This window comes from Anser anser (assembly GCF_964211835.1).
Source record: "Anser anser genome assembly, chromosome: 9".
Lineage (NCBI taxonomy): Eukaryota > Metazoa > Chordata > Aves > Anseriformes > Anatidae > Anser > Anser anser.
Window position 1 is genome coordinate 11,403,481 of NC_139729.1, and position 24,401 is coordinate 11,427,881.

The 24,401-nt window shown below is 42.8% G+C and overlaps 1 protein-coding gene across 1 annotated transcript in view; it reads right to left on the reverse strand.

Annotated features, from left to right (window-relative positions):
* The window catches only part of MYO7B (myosin VIIB), a 57,530-nt gene extending 33,194 nt beyond the window's left edge, over positions 1-24,336 (reverse strand). The window contains exons 1-17 of the mRNA XM_083849369.1: positions 23,528-24,336; positions 19,682-23,188; positions 14,588-14,630; positions 13,121-13,234; positions 12,136-12,288; positions 11,461-11,645; positions 10,034-10,155; positions 9,197-9,339; positions 8,993-9,106; positions 8,370-8,523; positions 7,356-7,432; positions 6,914-7,033; positions 6,547-6,689; positions 4,762-4,972; positions 3,334-3,469; positions 2,907-3,067; positions 602-739 (exon numbers count right to left, since the gene is read on the reverse strand). Of these exons, the coding sequence (XP_083705495.1) occupies positions 602-739; positions 2,907-3,067; positions 3,334-3,469; positions 4,762-4,972; positions 6,547-6,689; positions 6,914-7,033; positions 7,356-7,432; positions 8,370-8,523; positions 8,993-9,106; positions 9,197-9,339; positions 10,034-10,155; positions 11,461-11,645; positions 12,136-12,288; positions 13,121-13,234; positions 14,588-14,605 (1,989 nt within the window). The 5' untranslated portion in view covers positions 14,606-14,630; positions 19,682-23,188; positions 23,528-24,336. The remainder of the gene's footprint in view (positions 1-601; positions 740-2,906; positions 3,068-3,333; positions 3,470-4,761; positions 4,973-6,546; positions 6,690-6,913; positions 7,034-7,355; positions 7,433-8,369; positions 8,524-8,992; positions 9,107-9,196; positions 9,340-10,033; positions 10,156-11,460; positions 11,646-12,135; positions 12,289-13,120; positions 13,235-14,587; positions 14,631-19,681; positions 23,189-23,527) is intronic.
* Positions 24,337-24,401: the final 65 nt, after the last annotated feature.

The following is a 24,401-nucleotide window of genomic DNA, read 5'->3' on the forward strand; positions in this document are numbered from 1 at the left end:
TAACTGTAGTAGAAACTTATGTTCTTTGGGTATACATAGCATGAGTGCTGCTTTTTTTTTTTGTAATGCAGATTAAAAATAGGTTCACTAGGCCACATGCAGTACTTTAAAAATGATTAAGTCACTTGACAAACACCATACAAGGATTTGGTGTAGAACTGGGTTGTGATCTCCCAAGTTCTAGCCAAGTATCTTAACAATAAACTTGCTCCTCTTCTTTTGTAGTGTCAAATTAGGCTACATTACCCCTCTCTCAAATACCAACAGCTCCCTTCATCTCTCTCAGGCTATTTCAAAATATGATCATGGCTGAATCCTTTTTTTTTTTTCATTTTTCCCCTTGATTGGGCTAGAAACTCTCCAGTTCTCTCCTTATCTTTACAGGACTGGCTTTTACAGCTCCTCCCAGGAACACATCTGTGTGCTTTTCTTCCATCCATCACTCTATTACTCTATCCTATTGCCCTTTTTCTTACAGTAATGGCTTGTACTCCAGCTCTTTTTGGCTGAAGTAAAGACAGAAAATGCTACATAGCAACGGATACCTTTTTATCATTAAAAAGTTTACTGAAAACAAGAGCTCATAATGTTAAAGCATTACCAGGGGTTTCTTGTAGTCGTTCGGTTTGATGCAGCGGATGAAGTATGGCTGGCACTGACCAAGGATTTTCATGAGTTTTTCTAGGGATTGCTTGAACTGTCCTCCCAGAGTAGAGAGCCGTTTGGAGGTATCCAAGCCCTGGGAAGAGTAAGCACATGCTGACTGCTACATCATTCATTGTCAGAGAGCCAGATGATAAATCTTCATATTTTTGTACGAAGTAATGGTATCAAACAGATGCCAGGAAAAGTTAATCTACCTATATGGGAGCTAAATCTGTCATCTGCATCTTATTTGGGAAGATTCTTTTGAGGAAACCCCACTGAGCTCCTTTACCTACTTGGGCAATAATTTCTAGCAGTGGGGGTGGCTGTGGTGGAAGAAATTCCTCCCACGGGGGCCCACATAGGCCTGTCTCTTCCATTCAAGGCTGTGCTTAGTGTAGGGCCTGGGTGTCAAACCATTATTCATGGATATGTGCCTGAAAGTTTGGTAAGAAACAGACATTTCCAAAGCAATAATAACCTCCAGGCCAGGCATTTTGCTGCCAGTTCATAGCTAAGTAGAATTGCTAAGGATTCCAAGCAGCTTATTCCTTAATGCTTCGGATGGTCTCCTTGCTCATTAATGCTACAGTAAGTAGTGAAAAGGCAACCTTCTACTGGAGGATAATGTAAAAGCTGCTCTGTCTGTGGCTGCAGGTACAGTGCTTTATGTCTGACAACGCCTGGGTTGAATTTTGCTTACAGGTGCAATAGTGTAACCCCAGAGGGACTGCACTTGGCTGCAGTTAGCTCCTGACTTCCCCTGCTTCACTGCAAGCACAGTTCTACCTCTTTTTCCACACAGATTATCACAATAACCCTTAGCTGCTGCTTCGATGTTTTAAGAGCATATTAAATTACAGTGACAAGAGTGCAGATTCCAGGTAACAAAAAGATTCCACTGGCCTTTTTCTTACAGGCTTTTTATAAGCTTGGAGCTAATCTTTGAAACACAATACTGCTATATATAAAGATGTTTTTTTCCTTCCCCCCCAAAAGCCCCCATTCAAAATAAATAAACCATTTAAAGCCCAGTGGCTCCCATCGCTTTAATGGTCTTTATAGTACCTCGTTACTCTGGTTCTTACATTTAAAGTCCCCTTTTTAACACTTAAGTTGCCACTTTCTTCTTTAAGCTACAGGACAATGCTGCCCTCCAGCGACCAAACCCTCATGCCTTGGAAAATAGTTCCTGGGAATGCTTCATAGCAGCTCTGATGCATTTTAGGGCTAGCAAGCTCCTGTTTGAAGTGGACAGGATAACAGCATATAGATGTTTAAGCTGTACGAGAGTTAAAAGCAATTTGCACTCTCAGACCTTAGAGGCCTTTCTGCTGTACCACTAAATCAGCGGGACAGTCACAGAAGGCTGAGGTCCAGGCCCTCATGGTCTCACAGACCACCTTCAAATACAACACTGTTAACCTGTCTTGTTGCTGGAATGGTGGTGAATTTTCTCCCCTGGTGAGTCAGCAGAGAGACTCTGAGACCTCAGAAAAGCACATTTTTTTTTCTGGCACTTCATTCACTGTTCTTTTCTGTAGGCTGCTTCTTAGGCTCCCCAGCAGTGGCCCAACCTATTTGAAATTAGTAGGGATGTACCACCTGACTTCTATGCATTTTGCAATAGACAGTAACCCACATTTAGTAGCTCCTTTCTTGACATGCTACTTTCTAAATGTTCTCCTAAGGAAAGTTTTTTTTCCAATAACACAACCTTCTTTAAAAAGACAAAAATCATCAGAGCAATACAGGTGGGCCTGATAGTTAATCTTAAGTTGCTCATAACATTTAATAAATGCTAAGCTATTTCTCGGTTGCTGCTTGTACCACTTCTTTCTTCTCCCACAGGTTGTTTACCTGTCCGTGGCCAGATGTTCTGAACAGCAGAAAACCACATTGAGATAAAGACTGAGGAAGAAAGAACAGGATCAGAAAACAATGCCAGGAGAATAAGCAGATAACAGGTAAGATAGCAAGCTGACTGTTTGCCCTCTACCCTGAGAAGGAAACTCAGGAATATAAACACTAAAAGCACTCCTGGGAGACAGGGCTGACATTACATTTCTTTACAGCATGAATGCCAGATCCTGACTTTTATTCCAGACTCCTTTGTTGAAATGGGTTGAAGGAAAGGGTATGCATGAAAATGTATTTGCAGAGACAGTGTAATAAGAAGAGGAGGAGGTCAAGAACAGCCAGAGCATTATAGAAAGGAGGAGAAATGAGTTGTTTCTGCAACCCAGTGTCATTTAGCCAACCTTGTAGGCCTGGTCACTTCCAAGACGCCGGATGGTCCCACGTCCCAGACTAGGTGGGGTTGTTTCCACCTGGAAAATCTGCCTCAGGAATTTGTTTTTGGAGGAATGAACCATTTGCATTATGTTAGCACTCAGTGTGTCCCGGTTTTTCCCTAGGAAACCTATAGGATGGAAAGAAAATTACAAAAATCTCTGCAGTCAGCTGGCTCTAGTGCTACTCTGGCTAGCTAAAATCTATTTCATCTACAGTAACTTGCTGATTAGTTTAGAGTAATCCTCCTGATCTTCTGACTTCAGCTAAGTAAACCTGAAGGTTTTGAACTCCCATTCTGAGAAATCATAGATCAACACTACCCTGGAGTGCTATACGCCCATGGCAAGCCATGCTTTTCTCTACACCCTCCACATCCAGCAGTGACAGGCTCACCTTTTGATTCATAAAAGACAGCCCCAGCAAAGTGGTTAATGCCAAACTTGGTGTCATGGTCACTCTTAGGTGGGATATAAACTTTACTTTTGCCATGGAGGGAATTGATTTTGATGAGCATGGTAGCATCTGTGCCCTAGAAACAAACACAGGCAGAAAAAGACAGTTAAGTAGGTCCCCTGTCCGCACTGGACTATGCTCAGCAAACAAACAGACGTGGTGCTCAGAGATAACAAAGGCTTAAATTCTGCTCCTAACTTGTGTAGCAAATCTGGAAGAAGTCAGTGGCAAAAGTATCTCCCCTTTTACACAGACCTTCCTCTCAAGCATCAGGACAGAACACAGCACTAGAGGTGTACAGCCCTAAAATACTAGGCCTTACAAAGGCTCTATAACATGACCAACATCACCAGGCATGCTGAAAATTTCCCAAATCTTTGGTGCTCACAAGCAGAATTCCCCACCAGCATTCCCATGCCATCCTAACCAGCCATGGTCTAAGGGGTGCATGCTCCTTCTTCCAGGTAGGGACACCGAGCCTTCTTTCACTCCCCAACTGGTATAAGACTCAGAAATCCCCAGAAGGCTGCCGAAGCAGATACCAGTCAGCGTGCCCAGATTGTGACTTCCACAGGCAGGCAGCTTCTCTTCAAGTGATGCCATCACACTCTCATCCCCTTGCAGTGCATGTGAGGCTAGCTCTGCTCACTCACCCATGCTAGGTTAGTGCTGTGCTATCTGAGAAGCCACGTGCTCTGGGAGTCGGAGAAGAGAAGGACCACCCTCTTCTCAGGGTAGAAAGGGGAAAGTTGTCTGTCTGTCTGTCTGTACACAATCCTCTTAAATTTCTGCCTGAGGACTGCAAGTGAGCTGAGGCAGGGGCTTGCTTTTCTGGTAAGCTGATGTTGCCATCTAATTCCTGTACTAACAGTCCTGCTTACCCTCACCATGCTCTGGAGATGAGGAAAATGTTCTGCAGGAATGTTTGAGATAGGATCTTCAACCCCTGCTCTCCTGTTTGAGATGCCTGCCCTTTGTAGAATGACATTTTTCACAATGACATTGCACAACTGTGACTGTCATACAGGAGAAGAGAAAGCTGCCATCCAGACCAACAGCAGAACAATACTCAAACAATATACAAAACCAAATATTTCATAAAAAGGCACTTCTAAATGATCAGGAGTCCTTCCTTCTCCGCTTGGAACAACTATAAGAGTTTCAACAGCAAGATACCAGGAAGAGCACACTCCAGCAAAGACAGAAGTATTCCTATAGCTAATTTAAAAGGGACACCTTTAAGGGGGAAGACATTGCCTCTCATGATGTCTCTGAGAGCGTTTTTGCACTCTTCCTTGTTAAGTAAGCCAAGCATTACTGATGAGCTGTGGTGAAAACCAAACATTACAGGTGAAACCTTAAAGTTACCTTTGGGAACTTGCTCTCTTCATCAATGAGGGAGATGATGTTCATGGGTTTGAGTGCAATGACTTCCAGAGCCTGGTGGTTGTCAGGGAATTCAATGTTGTTCCAGGCAATGTGCTCTGCAAGGTATTCCTCTTGTTCCAGCTTGAAGACATGGTGCACGAAGAACTGCTGAAGGTGCTCATTGGCAATGTTAATGCAGAGCTGCTCAAAGCTGTGGAAGGACAAGGTGGGAAACCATGGTCATCCCTGGACCTCGGCCAGTGCTGCACTGCTCCGTGGTATTTGTTCACTCTGTATTAAATATGTATCCAGATATACTACTGCTATATTCCACAGTGTTAATGATTACCACCACTGCATGTTGTCAATCTTAGGAACATAAGGGACACATTTTCTGCTGTGATAAAGACGAGCATAAATGAGCCAACTGATGACTGAGTGTTGCTGGGTAAGCAAGAAAAGATCGTGTATGTGTTTCAAGAAACTCTAGAGTAAAGGGGAACATATAACTGTGAGAATAGCTTGACTATATGAATGCGTGACCTATTTTTACTTGCACTGGCATTACCGCTTCTTTTGTCAGTTAGTCCTTAATGCTGCACCTGAGTTTCATTACCTGGTAATTGCTGTAGCACAGTGTGTGCCTGTGGAGTACTCACCACAGTGAGGCCCCATGTGGATTGCAGCCTTTGGGAACAGCATAAAGTAATAGATAGATAGATAAATATAGATAGACCGTGAAAGATGTAGGCTGTCCTGAACAGATCTTAGACTACGTTCCAGAGGTCAGTGAGGAATAATATCTTGCTGAAAGCAAGCAAAGTACATCTGTTGAAATGAATTGGAAAAAATTGCCATGCAGAATTTAGAAAGAATGAAAAACATGGAACGTTTTAAGTGATTTATCAAGGAGGGGTGACAAAGGTGGAGGGAAATAGAATGAGAGAAATAATACTAGTAATATTAATAATTATTACAATATTTAATATTGTAATTAATAATAATATTTGCACACAGTCATTTATTACATCCCTGACTGTAGCATACCCTGCTACAATAGTGCTCACATGTTGTCTGTGTCACAAAATGGAGAAAGCTTCTCTACTCTGGCCACCAATGTTTGTAGACTGCAGAGTACGGATGATGGTTTGTAGAGTACTGGTGATATGGTACCTACATACCATACAAGTTAGAGAATTGCTGCCTCTGTAAAGAAGGGCATATAGAAATGGTGCTTTGGGACTGAAATCACCAGTAAGAGAGGTAGCAGTGGGACAACAGTATACTAACCAGGTGTTTTGCTGACCTGTCTTTATAAGCAGAGAAATTAAGGAGCCCCCAAAAAAGCAACAGGAGAGCAAAAACACTGAGCAAAATAGAAGTATGGGCTGAAAAGGGAAACCAAATACAGCCTCTTTTGTACTATGTACAAAATGAATCCCAAGAGACATCATAAAAATGTTATGGTACACAGACAGGGGGCATCTGCTTGTAATGACTGCCTGCTCGTAGCATCTCCTCTGAGCAAATTCCTGAGGTTCTGGAATAGACGTGGCAATGGCTGCACCAGAAAGAAAGCTGAAGGAGAAGGCAGAAATGTGACCAAGACTGAAGACAAATGGTATCTGTGCAAGATCATCACTGGGAAAACTCAGTGATGGAAATTTCACTGCTTCTCTGAGAATGAGGACAATAATGAAAGAACATTTGTCTGTTTCTTCGTTCTTTCCATTTACATCAGCTGCTTTTCAGCTCCCCAGTGGAAACGAATCTAGAGCCTCTTACCTGTTGTTGCTAAAGTTTTCAAACCCAAAAATGTCCAACAACCCAATGGACTGATGCGTATTTTTAGGCTTCTCAGAAGTTGGGTTGGAAATGGCTGAGTTGATCTTATTCACTATCCACAGGAAAATCCGTCCATATATACCCTGGGGAAAAATTAAAGAGGAAATGGAAGACCATCGTTACAGTCTTTGGAGATATCTCAATGCTTTCCTTCGTGCTGCAACAATGATGTCAGACTATGCCTGAAGACTAGGAGGGAACAGAGCCCACTGGGTGAATATTTATCACAAAAGGCTCTTTCACTAGTAAGACAGACAGCTTTGAAAGCATTCCCAATCTTAAACAGAGAATACATAAGAACCAATACCTTCACAAATGCGTCCCTCCCATCTGCAGCTTGAGCTACGCTCAGAGGCCTGGACACACTTTCTCCTCGGACAATGATTGAGAGGTTTGTGAGACTGTTCTGAAGTTCACTGGAGTCCACCTGGAGGAACAGGAATGGCAATCTGGTCATTCAGGTGGATAAAGGAGATCCAGCAAAGGAAGTCTGTCTCAGGAAGAGGGCTGTAACAAATTGCCTGTCCAGCAGCATTCATGACAGCATTCTGCTGTCCCAGACTGAAAGCTCTCCTAGCTCAGACACATCTGCAACAGCATCACTTGAGTATCAGTGGGAAGAAAAGCCCTTTTTATGTGCTTCCATACATAAACACTCTACAGTGTTCTAATGTTCTAATCATGCTTTGTCAGTGCACTCAGGGAGCATGGATGAAGGAGAGAACTAGTAGAAGATGAGAGTCCGTTACCTCAAGCAATTTGGTTGCAGTCGAAAAATGTGGTGAATCCATCACATCAGAGCAGTCCAAGTTGTCGTACACAGCCGCTGGAATGAGGAAACAGTCAGTCTTGGGGTGAATCATTTCTGTCGGGGTGGGGGCTGTGCTATTATTGCAGCCGTATTTCTGTAACCCCATAGCTCTGGGAATGTGACAAAGCAATCAGTTCCCTGACGAAGCTCCCGGGTTTGATGATTTTACTAAGATGAGTTCTGATTTCAGTCAGGGATCCTGGCATGTATGGGGTCCTCCCAACTCCCGAACATCAGGCTAAAAGTCGCAGCAAAACTGACAAGGTTATTACTTTTAAACGGTAGCTATTGGAGATCTGGAGAAGTTATATCTGACTTCAGAAAATGTTTCTGAAAACATTTTTTCCTTATATCTGGCTTATGGGAAATTTAGACAAAAAAGGTTGTCTAAATGTTCCATTTTAGCAGCCAGCATTACTCCAAAGATCCCTGCTGGCATCACTGTACTGGATCCTCTGCATCACAAAGAGAAGGAGGCCTTTTCTAAAATGTGAGAGCTCCTGGCATCCTGCTGCTGGGTGTATGAGGCTGTACCTGTGCCATACAAGAATTGCATTCATACAGGTGGGTGTTCACCGTACCCAGCCAGGAGAATGACTGCTATCATATCCACAGCAAGCATGACTCAACTGCTCTTCTGTCCTCTGGCTCGTGGAGCACTACAATCAGCAAATGTAGCGTGGCATTATATTATCTAGTGTTTCAGTTTGCGTGATAAGGGTTTATTTGTAGCCATGGAAACCTGAGTGTGACAAAATTAGACGGATGTTTTTCAAAACATTACCTAATGTTTAATGGTGCTTATCTGCCTGCCCCTCCAACCCTGTCCACCTGCCTGTTAATACACAGCAGAGGAGCACAACCTAAGCTGTACAGTGGGAAGCAGACAGCATCTCTAGGCCTTTAACATTGAGTCTGAGGAAAGACCAAGCACAGACAATACTGAGTTTACCTTCAAACTCTACATTCCCCAGGTGCAGAATAGCAGCCAGCAGTTTGCTGATGTCCCAGTGCTCAGAGTCTGAGAACATGAGGATCTTCATAGCCGAGCGGATGTGGGCATACTCCTTCGCATCATTCCGGCCATCACAAGATGTGCAGTTGCCCTGCAAGACACCACACTCAACAGGCAAGGAAAATCTCTTGTTTCTCTTCATATCATATAAATATCAGATATAAGGATGAGGATTTTTGACATTGTTTCTGCTTATTCATTTTCTCCTAAGGTATACATACTTGATTAGCTTTCTCCCTGGCATTCATCTGAAATCTAAGTGTCTGTGAAAGCGGGGGATATTTCCTACATGCTTTAAGATGTCCTTTATGTTTCTTAAGGCTGACTTGGATAGAAGGCTTTGAACTGCCACAAGCTGCTTCTGTGGTGGACAGGTGGACCTTACAGTAAGTCTCTGAAACTGAGACTCACAGCACTTTTGATGTTACTGCTTCTGGTACTCTAAGGAAAGGACTGCTGATACTTGGTAACTACCCATCTGCAGCTCCTATTGATGGTACTTGTTTGCTGGAAGAAGTAAATGGCAAAGGGATAATGCAGAAGAAAGCAGAGATTGTTACCGTAGTGAGATAAGTGTACTCTGAAGCAGTTCCCAGATTCAGCATCTTTTTCTGCTCCAGATTCATCCCCATTAGCATGCAATAGAAGATGTGATAGTTCCTCTCCTCTGGAGCCTAGAAAGAAAGGAATAGGCCAATATAGCCTTGTTAGTACAGGCTTGTAACACAGGAGCGGGCAGAATGGACATCTGCAAGTGCCCTCACCTGCCGGCAAACGCGTGACTTTTCCAGAAGAAACTGTTCTATCTGGGCTCCTTCTATCACACCACTGCGGTTGAAGTAGATATCAATGTATTTCCCAAAGCGACTTGAATTATCATTTCGAACTGTCTTGGCATTTCCAAAAGCTGATTGGCAAAGGGCAGAGGTAGTATCTTGATTACTGCAGTTAATGAACATTGTGTCTATTTTTAAGTCTCTTCTGTTTTTCTGCTGGCATTTTACAAGTTGTGCACCAAATGATAGTGCTGACAAGTACTAAAGAATACAAGGACTAAGGCTCCCTGCTGAAATGACAGGCAGGCATACTGTGCATCCAGATAATTGGGCCCTAAAACATATATATTCAGATGATCCGCATATACACTATATCTGACCAGCCAAGGGAGCTGAGCACTTCTTAATTAAGACCTGCAAAAGGACTTTCTGGGAACTCACCCGATCCCTCTACTGAGAAAGATGGATGTCTTAGGGACCTACCCTACAGATGTATCTATTCGTAGTCACTTTTCCACTATCTGGTGCAAATGCCAAACAAGGGGGCTTTACCAAAAGGTCTCTGCCTTTCCAAAGGCTTTTGTGCTCCCTGCAGTTCTGAGTTACCTGCTATGGTGGCACCTCCTCCTGCAGCATGGGAGCTGCTGTGGACCTAATGGGGACATGGCAGAAAAATCTAGAGAATTTCTACGCTACATTGTCAGTACTTTAGGGTTTTTAGCTGTTATGCAAATACAGCAGTTCAAGGGTCTGTTCCTGAATTTTTCCTGACATAAAATTCCTGTGATAAGGGTGGTAAATCAGGCCTTTTTGCTAAAAACCCACCTTCCAGAATAGGGTTGGCCTCTAGGATTTGCTGCTCTATCCAGGAATGCTGGCCACTGACAGCTGCCAAAAACTGTAGTATTAGCTTTGTGCTTTCAGTTTTCCCAGCTCCAGATTCTCCACTGCATAAAGAAACAATATCATTAATGGTTTAATTTCTTCTTTTTTGGCTAGGGTGGCAAATGGCAGACTAAGGTGAAAAAATAAATCCTACTTATATTTACATTGTGGATGGCAGATCAGGCTGTCTTTCATGGAGGACTAGAGTATGGTAGTTTTTCAACATCTTATCTGCTAAAATTTAAGTTGTTTTTTAGACTAAGGTTGAGGATTAAATTCTCCCTCTGATTAAAAATGAGCAAATCCATGAAAGACATTCTGTACCAGTAGAAATTAAATGACCACTTGCTTTTATTTAATACATTGACAGATTTTCAGTGCTGGTGTTAGCTGAGGCAACTCAGTTGATGTACTATGGTCAGATATTATTGCAATGAGACTCTGATTATTCGCACTGATGATTAGCAGAAAATGGATACATGTTATGTGTTTATAGGATAAAGAAAGTTTCCCCTCCATTTTCAGGTTAGCAGTTTTAGGCCCCTCAGTACAAGAAGGGCATTGAGGCCTTGGAATGTGTCCAGAGAAGAGCTACGAAGCTGGTGAAGGGCCTGGAACACAAGTCCTGTGAGGAGCAGCTGGGGGAGCTGGGGTTGTTTGGTCTGGAGAAGAGGAGGCTCAGGGGAGACCTCATTGCTGTCTACAACTACCTGAAAGAAAGCTGTGGGGAGCTGGGGGTCGGCCTCTTCTCACAGATAACTGGTGATAGGACTAGAGGGAATGGCCTCAAGTTGCACCAGGGGAGGTTCAGGTTGGAAATGAGGAGGTATTTCTTCTCAGAAAGAGCAGTCAGGCATTGGAATGGGTTGCCCAGGGAAGTGGTGGTGTCACTGTCCCTGGGGTTGTTTAAGGAAAGGTTGGACCTGGTCCTTAGGGACATGGTTTAGTGAGTGACATTGGTAGTAGTATGGTTGGACCAGATGATCTTGGAGGTCTCTTCCAACCTTAATGATTCTATGATTCTGAGTTTCTATGATTCAGGAAATCCCTGCAAAAAACACAAGTAGCACAAGTATCGTGTCCCCAAGGTGAAGGATAGCCTTACACCACAAAGGATCAGATGTGCACAATGTATCACCATTTTCAAAGAGTCTGGGGAAAAACAATGGACTTTGGAAATCCCTTGCGTATGTTCTACCTTTTGTAGCCCTGACTGAAAATGAAGTAGCAGGGGAGAAAACTGTTATCTCAAGTCTTACTGTTATCTCAAGTCTGTGCCTTTGCATTTGGAAGACTTCCTATGTCCTCAAAGGTGCCCTAAAAACATGCCAGACTTGGCTTCTGCCACTCATCCTGAGTCCAGTCACCTGATCACACAGCACTGGTCTCTCTTATTCCTCTTCATATTGAAGTAACAATTGTCAGCAATGGCGAAGACATGAGGTGGCAGCTCTCCGATCCTCTTGTTGCAGTACAGCCTGATATAATCAACTGTGTAGAGAGGCAGCAGCTGGTATGGATTCACTGCTACCAAGATAGATCCTGTGTAAGTCTGGAAAACAGTTATGAGCATTACCTCTAGCAGCAAACCTGCAAACAAGAATACAGCCAAAGGCAATCACAGTGTGATACTAAGCAGAGGCAGGAGGGAAACCTGGGAGATCCATAGCAACACTTAGGTAAAGCCTAAGTGCTAAGGTCTGGTTGTTACTAAATTACCCAGGGTATCTTTTTTTTTTGCAGAAGGAATAATGATAACTATAATCTCCTGGCCAAATCACAGCTCACCTCGCTGTCTCAGGCTAAAACACAAAAGCTCAAATTGGCATGGCATTTTTCTGTGGTATCATAAGATGTTTTGTAGTGATTTTTAAGCTGCTTTTCTGTTCTGATGCAGATGTAGCTGAACTTTGCACTGGGCAAAGTTATGGTTGTGGGGCCCTATGCATGAAAGAAGGCATGCAGGCAGCTCAGGTCACCCTACTAAAGGTGCATTAGAAGTTATTGCTAGAAGTAGCGTGCCTGGTAACCTTGGCACTCACATAGATTTTGTGCTGCTGGTGGCGGATGAGGAGGTTGTGCACCATGCCTGCTTCATGAAGATCCCCAAGGCGGATCATGTCTTCCACCCCTTGGACAGAGGATGGGTGCATTGGGCGCACCATGTGCATGTTCTGGGCCATGATCCAGTGCTCCTGAAAAAGGCAAGGCAGAAGTTTTAATGGGTTATGCTGTTACCTAGAGGCAAACAAAGGAAAGCACCATGTTAGACCAGAGCAAGCTCGAACGTAGTCCACACTAAACCCAGCGTATTCTAACAGCTGACTGAACTACAGAAATTAGCAGGTGCGCTGCTCCACAGGACTGGATGATTTAAAACCTTAAACAAAGCCGTGTAGGTGAGTTCTGGACATCACAGAATCTTAAAGATGATCTAGTTCCAACCCCCCTGCCATGGGCAGGCATGCCACCCACTAGATCAGGTTGCCCAGGGCCTCATCACACCCAACCTTGAACACTTCCAGGGATGGGGCATCCAGAGCTTCTCCGGGCAGCCTGTTCCAGTGCCTCACCACCCTCTGAGTGAAGAATTTCCTCCTGGCATCTAATCTAAATCATGAGTGTTCACAGTGCAGTTCTGTCAGATCATTACAGCCAGAACATGTTTGAGGTAGGTGTGAAACTCCGGTTCAACAGACTTTAGCGGGATCATGATTTTACCTAGAGCTCTACTAAATTTAGGGATTGTAGCTTGTCTGTTTCCTGTTCTTAGCTACTTGGTTATAACCACTAGCTCAAGAAGCTCTAGATGTTCATACTGTTGGGATCTGTAGATACTAGGGAAGCATCACCCTATGTTGGCCTTATTTTTTATATTATTTCTTTCAGTGTATCTCGCCAGTCATTATCAAAGTCAGACTGTTTGCCTAGATGAAGCTTTGGTCTGATCCAATAAGTCCGTTCTTTTGTACTTTGTACTTTTGATTTTTATGTTTATCTTCTACAGAAAGTTGTAGCATGGCCCACCTTGCCTTCATCATCCTCCAACAAGATCCGTCCTGAGTCAGAGTCTTTCACAACTGCCCCAATTGGGACATTAAATTCACTGTTCGTATGAGTCTCCAGCCACACATGATCACCCTGCAGGGGAAGAAAAGTCATTGTCAGGTAATGTGACAGACTTAATGCCACGTAGTTCACATGCATATGTGTCTTGGTCTTAGTTTTCTATTGCTTTAATTTCTTCTGCACTGTCTAACTGGACAAGTTCTTACCACTTGCAGGTAGTACAGTCTAATTGTGATAGCATTGGGATCTTTGAGTACTATTCCCAGCACCACAGCTGGCATGGAAAATGGTTTTGCCTGAGTCATCCAGCCTAGTTGTATTACAAGAGCAAATAACATAACGCCTTTTACAAGGACAGTGATTACTCAGCTCCACTACCTCCTAGAAATTGGTGGGGGGGCGGCACTGTGAATGCTGGTAATGTGCCTTGGCAGCCTCACAGTAGTTGTGGTATTCTTTCAGGTGAGATGCTTGAAAACAAAAGCGTTCTTGGGGAAAAAAAGATGGACAGACTAGATGCCTGGAAGCGCAGAGAGCCCCGTTGCAACAGTTTTACATGTATTTTTTTCTGCTATCTTTCAAATCACTTACAAATGTGATTGCATCTGTGATCTGTCTTAGGAAAAAAATGCATTGTTTGTTCAGCCCAGCTCCTCTTTACATTTGTGGAGTCATGGCAACATCCTGCCTGCAGAGCCAGCATGCAGGACAGCTCTGCTGTCACTGGAGGAAAGGTGTGAGCTATGGCTGTCCTTTCCTAGGAATAAGCACCATTGCAGTGTTGCCTGAGCTACTGCCCTGTTTGTACTCCCCAGGCTCCCCAGGAATACCTACTCTTGCTCCAGGCATTAATTCAGATTCGAACAAAAAAGAAGTACTCCAATGACTAGAATGAAAATGGAACAAAGCTGTAGGCTGGATCTTCAAGGGGGTATGAATTGGCTTACACCTGCTGCGGAACTGGCTTTCCAGCTGACTGTCTTGTTGCATACAAACTTTGTTCTGAACATAGCACTTACTGTCAATGTTTCAATTTTTTTACTGAAAAAATATTTATTTTTCCTCTTAAAATACTTTATGGGCTTATGTTTAAAACCAAATAACTGGAGCGTAAACGTCTGTAAACATCACACAAGGTTATAAAGAACATTACAGTGCTCCGATTTGCACTGAATAAAATTCCAGAGGTAATCTGCAGTTTCAGTGCCACACCTTGTGACAGAGGTCACCAGCTCAGCGTAAGCACAGCCAGGCTAGCCCAAAGTTGGCATGACGCTTTTGCATTTTTAGTCCAGATTATTTTATATCTTGTTGATACGGGGTTACTTCTGCTGTTCTTTTTGAGATGAACAAGGATGTTAAGGTCCTTTTTTTCCTCTTTGGGCCCCAGCTAACCAGTAAATAATAGCAAAGAATAGGACTTACCTTTCTAAAAAGGACCATTATGTTTCAGATCACTGTATGCAACCTGCAGTCCCAAGAAGAACATAACATTAGGCCAGAAAAGGGCTCAGGCTTTGATCAGAACAGGCAGTGCTTCCTCTCCCATAGGCTACTACAGGTGGAATTTGGAAGATTCCAGGACTGTGATTTGCTTGCTACCACTCTTGGTACAGCAGGAAGGCTGCTAGATGCCTTTTACTGTGTGGGGGAAATCACAGGCAAAGGCTCTTCACAAAGTTCACTTTTAATGTTTGCAGAGTGTGAAAGGCTTCGGCTGAGACTAAGCCCTAGAAAGTAGACCACATTTAAAACTCTGAGTAATCTCTCATCACTCATGCAGACTTACAGTCCAGATAAAGAACACTGAGGAATGAATTAAAACATGATGTTGACCATATTTTTTTAGCAGTTGATAATGGTGAGCTGGCTTTCAAACTTCCACTGTGCAGGTAGACTGAATAAAACTCCAGTAATTGCTGAAAACTCTGCAGTAACTTGAGGAAGGCGTATTCCCTCATTCTCCGGTGTATCAGAGATGAGGAAGCACTCCTCTGTAGCAGAGCACACAAATTACGCATTCACATATGGCTCTATTAAACGTAACCTGGGTGAGTTCATGTCTGCTGATCCTGTGCTAAACAGTGAGTCCAGGAGTGCAGTCCCTGCAGCTCGCAACCTGTGCATCTGAGGAAAGGCAGGTACAGCCACAGGACTGGAGCGTATAACTAACAATGATTTGATTTCATGTATTCTTTCTTCCTCTGCTTGCTGCTTTTGGCTCCAACTCATTGCAAAGCGAGCTAGGTCCATCTCCCCACCAAAAGATAAGTTTTTTTGTTTTGTTTTGTTTTGTTTTTCCCTGTTATCTCTTCCTACTACGCAAAAGCCATTCCTGAATGTAAGGCTGATGAATAATTTGTGATTCAGTAGCTGGTGTGTGTCCAGGCCTCCACAACCTCATATTCACAAGCTCCTCACAGCTGTGTGACCCATTCTCCACTTCTCTAAAGGATCACTCCCCTCGCCCGTTGTTCCAGCACACCCAATGAGAAGGTTCAACTCAAAGTTCATAATAAGAATAAAATACTTGCAATAAGCAAAGTGTTCTGCAAAATGCTAACCTTGGACCAAAATTTAATTCTGTTTCTACCCTTTTATGATCTATTATTAATGATGTTTTCTTAGCATTTATTTCAAGCGGGTTTTACAACTTCCTGCTTGGATGATGCTCAACGAGGACATATTGAGTCATCTGCATCCCTTCTGTACATTCCTGTTTGATGGCAAACCTCTTGTAAACCATTTTACAAGAAGACAAGTGGACACTACAGGACAAGAAAATGATCTTTGGCACTTATTCTAGCTAAGTCCGTGATCTCTTGGAACACCCCCCATGAAGAAGAGAGACACCTGCCCCAGTTTTGTCTTTATACTCAAATTCAAGTTTCTTATTTTCTCATTGACTTTTGAGAAGTTATTTTGTTCTGGCCCTAAATTAAGATAGGATTTTGGACAGGTTCTCTGGAACGTTTGTGAAAAACAAGAAAACCAAAGATTAACTGAGTTGAATGTTCTATTTTTTACCTTTGCTATACAGATAATCATCAAAATCCCAGTTTGCAGTGCCATTAATGTAAGTGATTGATGGGATAATTCGTAAATAATTTCACTGAAACCCTTGAGATTTTTTTCTCTTTATCATGTGTACAGGCTTTAAAATGTTATGGTTAAATTTTATGATAACTATTTACAATTCTATGTAATATTTTGTATACATATTTTTGAGAGGTACCCAGATTTCATTATTTTTCTGATTTAATACTTTCAATTATTTAATGATTTATCATCATTTTATGCTGCAGCTATAGGAGTTTCTGAGATTTAGAAATTTGCAACTAAATTACTAGAAAAGTGTTTAAAGTAATTGTTTGATTTTGGAAATTCATACACTTGAAAAATGAAAATCAGCATTAAAGAAACCTTAAGCTATAGTTTGGGGACAACGTTGGTTTCTCCCTCGTGTTTTAATAAACTTTTGTATTTAGTGTTGGAAGAAAAGTCTGTAGTGAGAGAATTAGGGCTCATTTTATCATGTGCTTTCCTCTAACTGCCAACTTTTTTACCCCTGTTATTTGGGAAGGTATAACTAGCTTCCGTAAATCACAGCCTTAGTTAAAATTGATGGGTGTGTAAACCACCTTTTCTTCAGACTAAATGGAAGGAGCAATTATACCCCTATATGCAAGATACTGCCACTGTGTGGGTTACATCAATGTCCTAAACAGAAGGAAGGTTGTTATGGTAGCAAAATGGAAACTAGGAAGTACTTTGGCAAGCTGCACGATCTTTGTGCCCTATTCATGGCTATAAAGGGCTATATAGTAGCATGGATCTAACAAGTTTCTGAGCAAGCCCAGAACAATTTACCACTTTAAAATCATCACAAAATATGTTAAAAATAACCAGTTATCAAAATTCCAAAACGTATCTGTGACACCAAGGTAAAAAATATCAAGAGATGTCATCAAGAGAGGACAGACTATTGCAGTAGAAGTCCAATGCTAACGCACATTTTAAAGCAGAAATTTTAAATGCAATTTTCACATGTGACCCAATAATGGGAAGGGAAGTAGAACGTCACACAACAAAACGTGGCACATGGAGAAACAGCAACTGCTGTGTACAGTACAACATCTGGTGACTATATTAAGAATTCCCTGTGAGACTAGAGCTGCCTCCAGAGCTCATCTGTAACTAAGATGATTCTGAGTTTTGTTGCACGCCTATGAAAACTTAGCACTGCAACGTTCTTTCTGGCTGCCATTTTTTCCCCCTGTTCTTTATTACACTCTCTCAAGAAGGACTTTCCTTCTTTCAAGACCAATTATTCTTACGACCACATCCTCATGTCCGTATTCATGATGTGGGAACTGGATTTGCATGCTAGCTTCCAGAAGGGGTGACCTGTTACTATGAGTGAAGCCGGGTGGTACAGAATCACAGTACGTGGCAAACAAGACAAAGATGAGCCACGGTCAGCCACAGTGACTCACAATTGATAGGTACTTTCTAACCTGAGCCAGAAACCAGAATACTGCAACAAGGCAGAAATGGCTGCCCAGAACAAAGAGGAGTGCTACAAGTAAACATGAAGCACAGCCCTGCTGGGTCAGATCAAAGGCGTAGCTACTTCCAGACCCAGTATATAACAGTGGCCAAGAATGGACATATAGAGAAGAGATCCCAAATAATCCCAGGTTACACAGATTCAGCACTTGAAATGCTTATTCCCAGATAAATCATGATTGACCAACTCCCCTCCTGCTTGAATGGCAGCTTTCCCACAACACCTGGCTGTCTCTGTCGATTTTCTTTCTGAAGTAATGCAGCAATAAACCAATTTGCAGCCCACAGGATGGGAAATTACCTCTCCAGAAGAAATCTTCACTGTATGGTTTCTGCAGCTTAGTTCCCTGTTTTTCGTAAGCATAGGAGTAAGAAGGAAAGGGAAGGTGAGACTGGCATGGGTGCCATTAAAGGATCCCTCACCAAGTGGCAGTTTTCTGCTGCGCAAAGGCGGAAATAACTGAGGCACGGTTATTTATTACAGGACTTTGCTCCCAGTTCAGCATATATGTCATTTGCAAGTCAAGTGTTCCAATAAGCAGCAAGGCTAATTCTTGCCTGGCTGAACCTTAAACTTCAGTCTCTCCTCTGTGCCTGAATCCTTTCAAAATATCTGAAAAGCACTCCCAGTAGGAAACTCTTTAACATCTGGTCTTGTGCTGCTCAAACGCCACTGACTTCCCTGAGGTTCTCCTTGAGTGACCCTGTTAGATAAGCGGAAACTGGGCCCGTGTCTCTCATCTCTCCCTTTGGTGTTGTGCAGCTCTTTCTGCAAGGTCAGAAAATGCACATCAGTCAATGTTGGACTTGGACTTGGACTGTTGTGGACTGTGTTTCACAGTACCTAGAGCTCAAGACAAAAAGAACTCGGGGCACTTAACTGAAATACTGATGGTCACACGCACATCTAAAGGGACTGGGATTTGTAGTCTGTTTAAGACGTCCTGGTTTTGTTATCACTATCTCCTAACAAACACTCTGTCCCTGTGTTCTAGCATCTAGGCGCAAGTTAACTCCCTGGAAGTTAACTCCACTTCTCTCTTTCCACATTAGGACAGGATGGCTAGGAGTTTCCTACTTTCTGGTTGCTCCAAATGCACTCTCAGCAATCCTGTGCTCTTCTTGCATATGCTGTTAAATTCCAGCGCAAGATGTGATGTCTGGGAAAGAAACAGAAAGGTAGTATACCTGAAGTGAGGCAGATACAGGGTTTCTCCAGCTAGAGCAAGTAGCCAGGAGTTAGGCACATTTCATCCTTGAACTGCAAGCCCAAGCAGTGGGGATGAGTTTTTTTCTAGACACCCTAACCTAACTGCATTACCTTCCTTCAGGGCATTGTACGCAGTGGGTGGTTTGCCTCGCTATGCATTATTCTGTATGACTCTTATTAAATATGCAAGTGAAAATGTGCAATAATTGTGAACGTGTCCTAGTATACCTAATGCCTGAATTCTTATTTTCTGGTTTCTTAGGTTCAGTTTAGCTGCAATGTGTGATGGGAAAGATAACAAAAAGCCTCTGTGTCTGAGATTCTTGGGGTTCCAGCTGTAGTTCCATAGTGAAATTGGAGGTAAGCATTCAAGCATAGGAGTAAGTACGTGGGAGTAAATTGTGCTTATCCATGTTACATCTTTGTGTTTTAACGTTAGCCTCCTTACCTGAGTGTTTTGTTTATGTTTTACAGCAGAAATAGAGCATAGGCCCTTCAGGGCTCAGAGGCTTTTAGACAGTCAGGAAACCACAAAGCAGAGGGCATTTTTTAAGTTTCTAACTGTGCGAGTCATTCTGACTTGAGGATTTTGCCTCAAGCTAGTTCTTTAACAGACTTTTATTTCTGATACAACAGTTTTTAGAAGTCTATAAGCCGTATGTGATTAACAACATCTTCTCAAGAAGTTCTGATTTTTTTAGATGCAGGTCAAAAATCAGCAAATAAATCAAAGTACATACCTTTATAGTGCCAAGGTAGAAGTCTAAAACAAAAGGTTTTTGTGCAATTAGACTGCAGGAAAAGGTGCCATACATGTTTCTTCAGCAAATGAAACGTACCTGCTGAAATTCGAAATGCAGCATGTTTTTGGGCAGAGAATCACATTCTAGAACAGTACATTTTTAACATTTGTGACTGAAACACAGTAGCAGTGCTATTTCAGAGAGGACTACGGTATTTCTGTACTAGCACAACATGTAAACAGTATGAGATGGAAACACAGGGAACTCAAAGTGGTCTGAAGTAAAGCATAACTCATCATATGGCTGAAATACGTATCAGAAGGGAGGTGGATCTCCACAGTTAAGTCTAGACATACTGAAGAGGCAGGAAACGTAAACTAAAGGAGCAGAGACTTGATATACCAAGCAGAAGCAGCCTTGTTTTTTTGTAGTACACATGTACCTAGTGAGAGACGAGCAGGCAGCTTGCTACCGGCTTCTTCAACAGAAGTGCCTGTGACTGAATAGGGGGGAGCTCAGGTCAGGGCCACTGAGCTGTGTGAATATGGAAAGATAACAAGAGTTTGCCAGGAGTGAGCAACTCTGTTTACTGCTGAAGACAGTTTGGTAAGGGACTCTGCGAGGCATAGACACATTTGTAGTTGTAACTAGGGGTAACAGAGGCACTGGAGTAATTTGCAGTACATTTTATGCTGATGAATAATGCACAGAGAAATGTGACAAATTAAAATTGGATAATCCCAGGTGAAATTAATACTACCGTTGTGCAGAGCAATAGGTCTATCTGGATAGACATGTGTTAACAGAACTGCCTCTTTCTGACAGCTTCCTAATTAAGAGATTGATGTCAGGATCAAAGGGCTTAATTTGCACATAGCACTACCTCTCACATTTCCTCTCTAGCTAAATCAAAGTGGCCTTGTCATTTCCATATCACCGAGTCCTAGATGCCAAGGATCATTTTATGTTAAACTAGTTATTTTGATGAGGCTTCTGAGGGGAGGTGGATTGGGTATAACAATCTCCAATGTAAACAATTCATTCGGAAGCCCTCCTGTCTACAGTAACCGCCTCCCTCTAAGCAGATTTGTAGCTTTAAGTCACTGATGTCTGTTAACTCTGAAAGGCATACTGCAGGGACAAAGCAAGCTAAATAAGAAGTACGTACCAGAAAATGATTTTTCAAGTGCATCCCTTGATTGTCTTGAGCAGTCTGTCCCTCAGGGAAAGGCTTATTTCATTCCAGCCAGTTCATGATGGTGTACAGAGAGGCAGACTGGTGGGGCTCTGGGATCTGTGTCATTACACACCTCCACACACGCCAAGTGGGTGCTGCGTACTCTGTTTGCTAGAAGGCAGGTCATTCTCCCCCACTGTGCAATCCCATTATGGTCTGAGTGCCACTCCATCCTTCCTCTTGGGATGCAGCCAAGAGGGTATTACAAGAGTATATTATAGGCCAGCAAGTGCCACATGCTGGCTCAGGAGGGACAAAGACATGTGCACGCACGCTTGCGTGCTATTGCACACACAGAGATGTTACCTGCAGAATGGCTGTCAGAACTGATGCCTGACTATTCACCACTGCTGAGATGAGGTTGCTTAAGACACTGTCGCACCCTGTCCAGCATGGTGCGTGTGGGATGTCACAACAGTAGGCCTGGGGTTAGGTGGTTTCCTTTCAGAGACATGGGGAATTCATTACTTTTAGGGAGAAAAGTCTATGCCTCTTTTCACTTTCAGCAAATGCAGAAATTCTTTATTTTCTCATCTCAGCCTCATTACAGATGGAATTTGAGACAATGGCTTGACATCACTGCAGAACGTGGTATATTCATAAATAATTAATTAATAATTAATTTCCAAGGAGGGTTTCCATCATAATCTTATGCTGCTTTAGAACCCAGTAGGCTTCCATGTTTCATAGGCACCTTGGTACAATTCCCAGGTACCTTGGTACTCATTCAATCTCTTTTTTGTTTGTTTCTATTTATGTTTCCCCTTGTTCATTATTTTCTATGACATTACAGGTCAGAAAATGACAGGTATTTCTATAGACTGGGAGAAGAAGAACTTGAGAGCAGCCCTGCGGAGAAGGATTTGGGGGTCCTGCAGGAGGAGAAGCTGGATGTGAGCCAGCAGTGCATGCTTGCAGCCTGGAAGGCAAACTATGTCCTGGGCTGCATTAAAAAAGGAGTGGCCAGCAGGGAGAGGGAAGTGATTGTCCCCCTCTACTCTGCTTTTGTGAGACTCCACCTGGAACACTGCGTGCAGGCCTGGGGCCCCAGCACAAGAAGGATGTGGAGCTCTTGGAACGGGTCCAGAGGAGGCCCACTAAAATGATCAGAGGGCTGGAGCACCTCTCCTGTGAAGAAAGGTTGAGGGAACTGGGCTTGTTTAGCTTGGAGAAGAGAAGGCTCCGGGGAGACCTCATTGCGGCCTTCCAGTACTTGAAGGGAGCATATAAACAGGAGGGGGAATGCCTGTTTATATGTGTTAGTAGTTGTGTTGGTAGTGATAGGACAAGGGGGAATGGTTTTAAACTAAGACAGGGGAGGTTTAGGTTAGATATTAGGAGAAAGTTTTTCACTCAGAGGGTGGTGAGGCAATGGAACAGGTTGCCCAGAGAGGTTGTGGATGCCCCATCCCTGGAGACATTCAAGGCCAGGCTGGATACAGCTCTGGGCAGCCTGCTCTAATGGTTGGCAACCCTGCCCAGAGCAGGGTGGTTGAAAGTAGATGATCTTTACGGTCCTTTTCAACCCAGGCCATTCTATGATTCTCTGACTACTCCCAACTTGTTATTTCCTACTTTACTGCTTTGTCTGCGGAGACCTTTATTTACCACGTTGTTATAAGTCAGATTAAAGTTGTCATTACTTCTTTCTATTTAGTCAGTTGTAAAAAGCCATTAAATTTGTTTAACAAGTCAGATAAGTGAAACAATGGGAGCCTTCCGTCATATACTGGCACATGTGCCTGCTCCTTCCAGAGAAGATCCCAGTGAAAGCACACAGTGTAAAAAGATCTAAAAGCTGTACATCACATAAAAGAAGGGAAAAAGGGACACGATACCATTAAGAACACAATTCTGAGGAGAGCTAAGAGACCATGGAGGCTATCTGCAAACGAGCTGTGAAGAAAGAAACCTTCTTTTTATGTTTTATGTATGCTGCTTTTCAGGAAAAAAAAAAAGCCTTTTTGCTAAGAATATAAGATTGTGTCAAAGAATCATTTGACAATGTTTCCACTACCAATTTCTCCTTCTAAATGAAACACAGAAGATTCTGACACTTTGAGTAATGACTCGAATCAGAGAGTTTAGCTGTATTTAACATGGTAGAATTAACTTCGTGCATTATGACTGTGTTTGCTGCTGTGGTGTATGTGTTAATAAGGGCTTAACCTCTCTGCCGTCCATTCTGAAGTGTCCATAGCACAGAAGAAATGATGGCTCATTTTCACTTCAGACCAGAGTTCTCAGCTTGCTGAATTTTGATGTCCCTGAACAAGAGAGAAGCATGTAGGATTATAAAAATCACTGATGTTTATCAGAAATATCCCAAATGACACTGCTTCAACAGATGTTGTTTTCTGTTTGTCACACAAGAGCCTGTACCCCCTGAGAAAATTAAGATGTTTTGTCACTGAACAAGAAGAGGCAGATGAGCATCACATGGATATATTAGGCTTTCTATTTTAAAATGACTCATCAGTGACAGAAGTTGTACCTCGTAATCCTGCACTGACATATTGTAGGTGTTCCAAATAATTGAATAATGCAGCCACTCAGAGGATAAAGGTTACTAAAACAATTCCTGAAAAAGACATAGGTCTTTCTACCTGTTTACTCCGGAAGTCAGCAATTAAAAGACGTCTTTAAGGCCAACTTTCAGTTGAGACTGAAGGCTAAATCTGGAGGCACCACCCACACATGAACTGGATTGAACTGCAGCTTCGGATAGGGCAGGGAGACCTAAATGCATACAGACAGCCAGGCCTCGATTTCCAGAGCCAGCCTCAGGTCTCCTGTTTGGTCTGCAGTACCGTAACAGCAGCCAGTGCCCATCAGGGCATCCAGAGCCCACATGTGTGCCTGCTGCTGAACTCTGGTTTTGCTCTTCTGCTTTCTTGTAGAGATTCAAATTAATTCTTGTTAACTGGATCTGTGGGGAGCAGATCGGTTTGGCTATTTTTTAGATGGTAAAATCTTTGTTATTTAAGGCCACAGCTGAAATTTTGATCTCCCATCCTTTATCAGTCTTGGAAGTGTTTTTACCAGACGTTCCTTAGACCAGCTGAAGGTAAAAGTTGGGTAACTAGTTTAGTTCTGGATTGCGTTTTAGCAGTCACCTAATATTTTCTGTGTTTTAAGTCTGTTGGAAGTTCCCCAATGCCCATACAAGGAATCACCTTTATTAAAACAACAAGCGTTTTACATTTCCATACTCATTTCCATGTTGATACAAGGACTCAACATAAGTCTTTTTTTTCTCATAGCCTTCTTCAATTTCCTCAGTACTTAACTAAAGCTAATTTCTAGAACAAGAAAAAAAAAAGAAACTAGAAATAAGAAACTGAGCTAACTTCACTGCCTTGTACCCGTTGATTACACGACGCGAGAGCACCCCCTCACACCGTCCCCCCCACCCTAAGATGGCAGTCGCCCCCCCCCGAAGTCCCGCGAGAGCGGCACCGCCGGGGCGCTAGGGGAAGG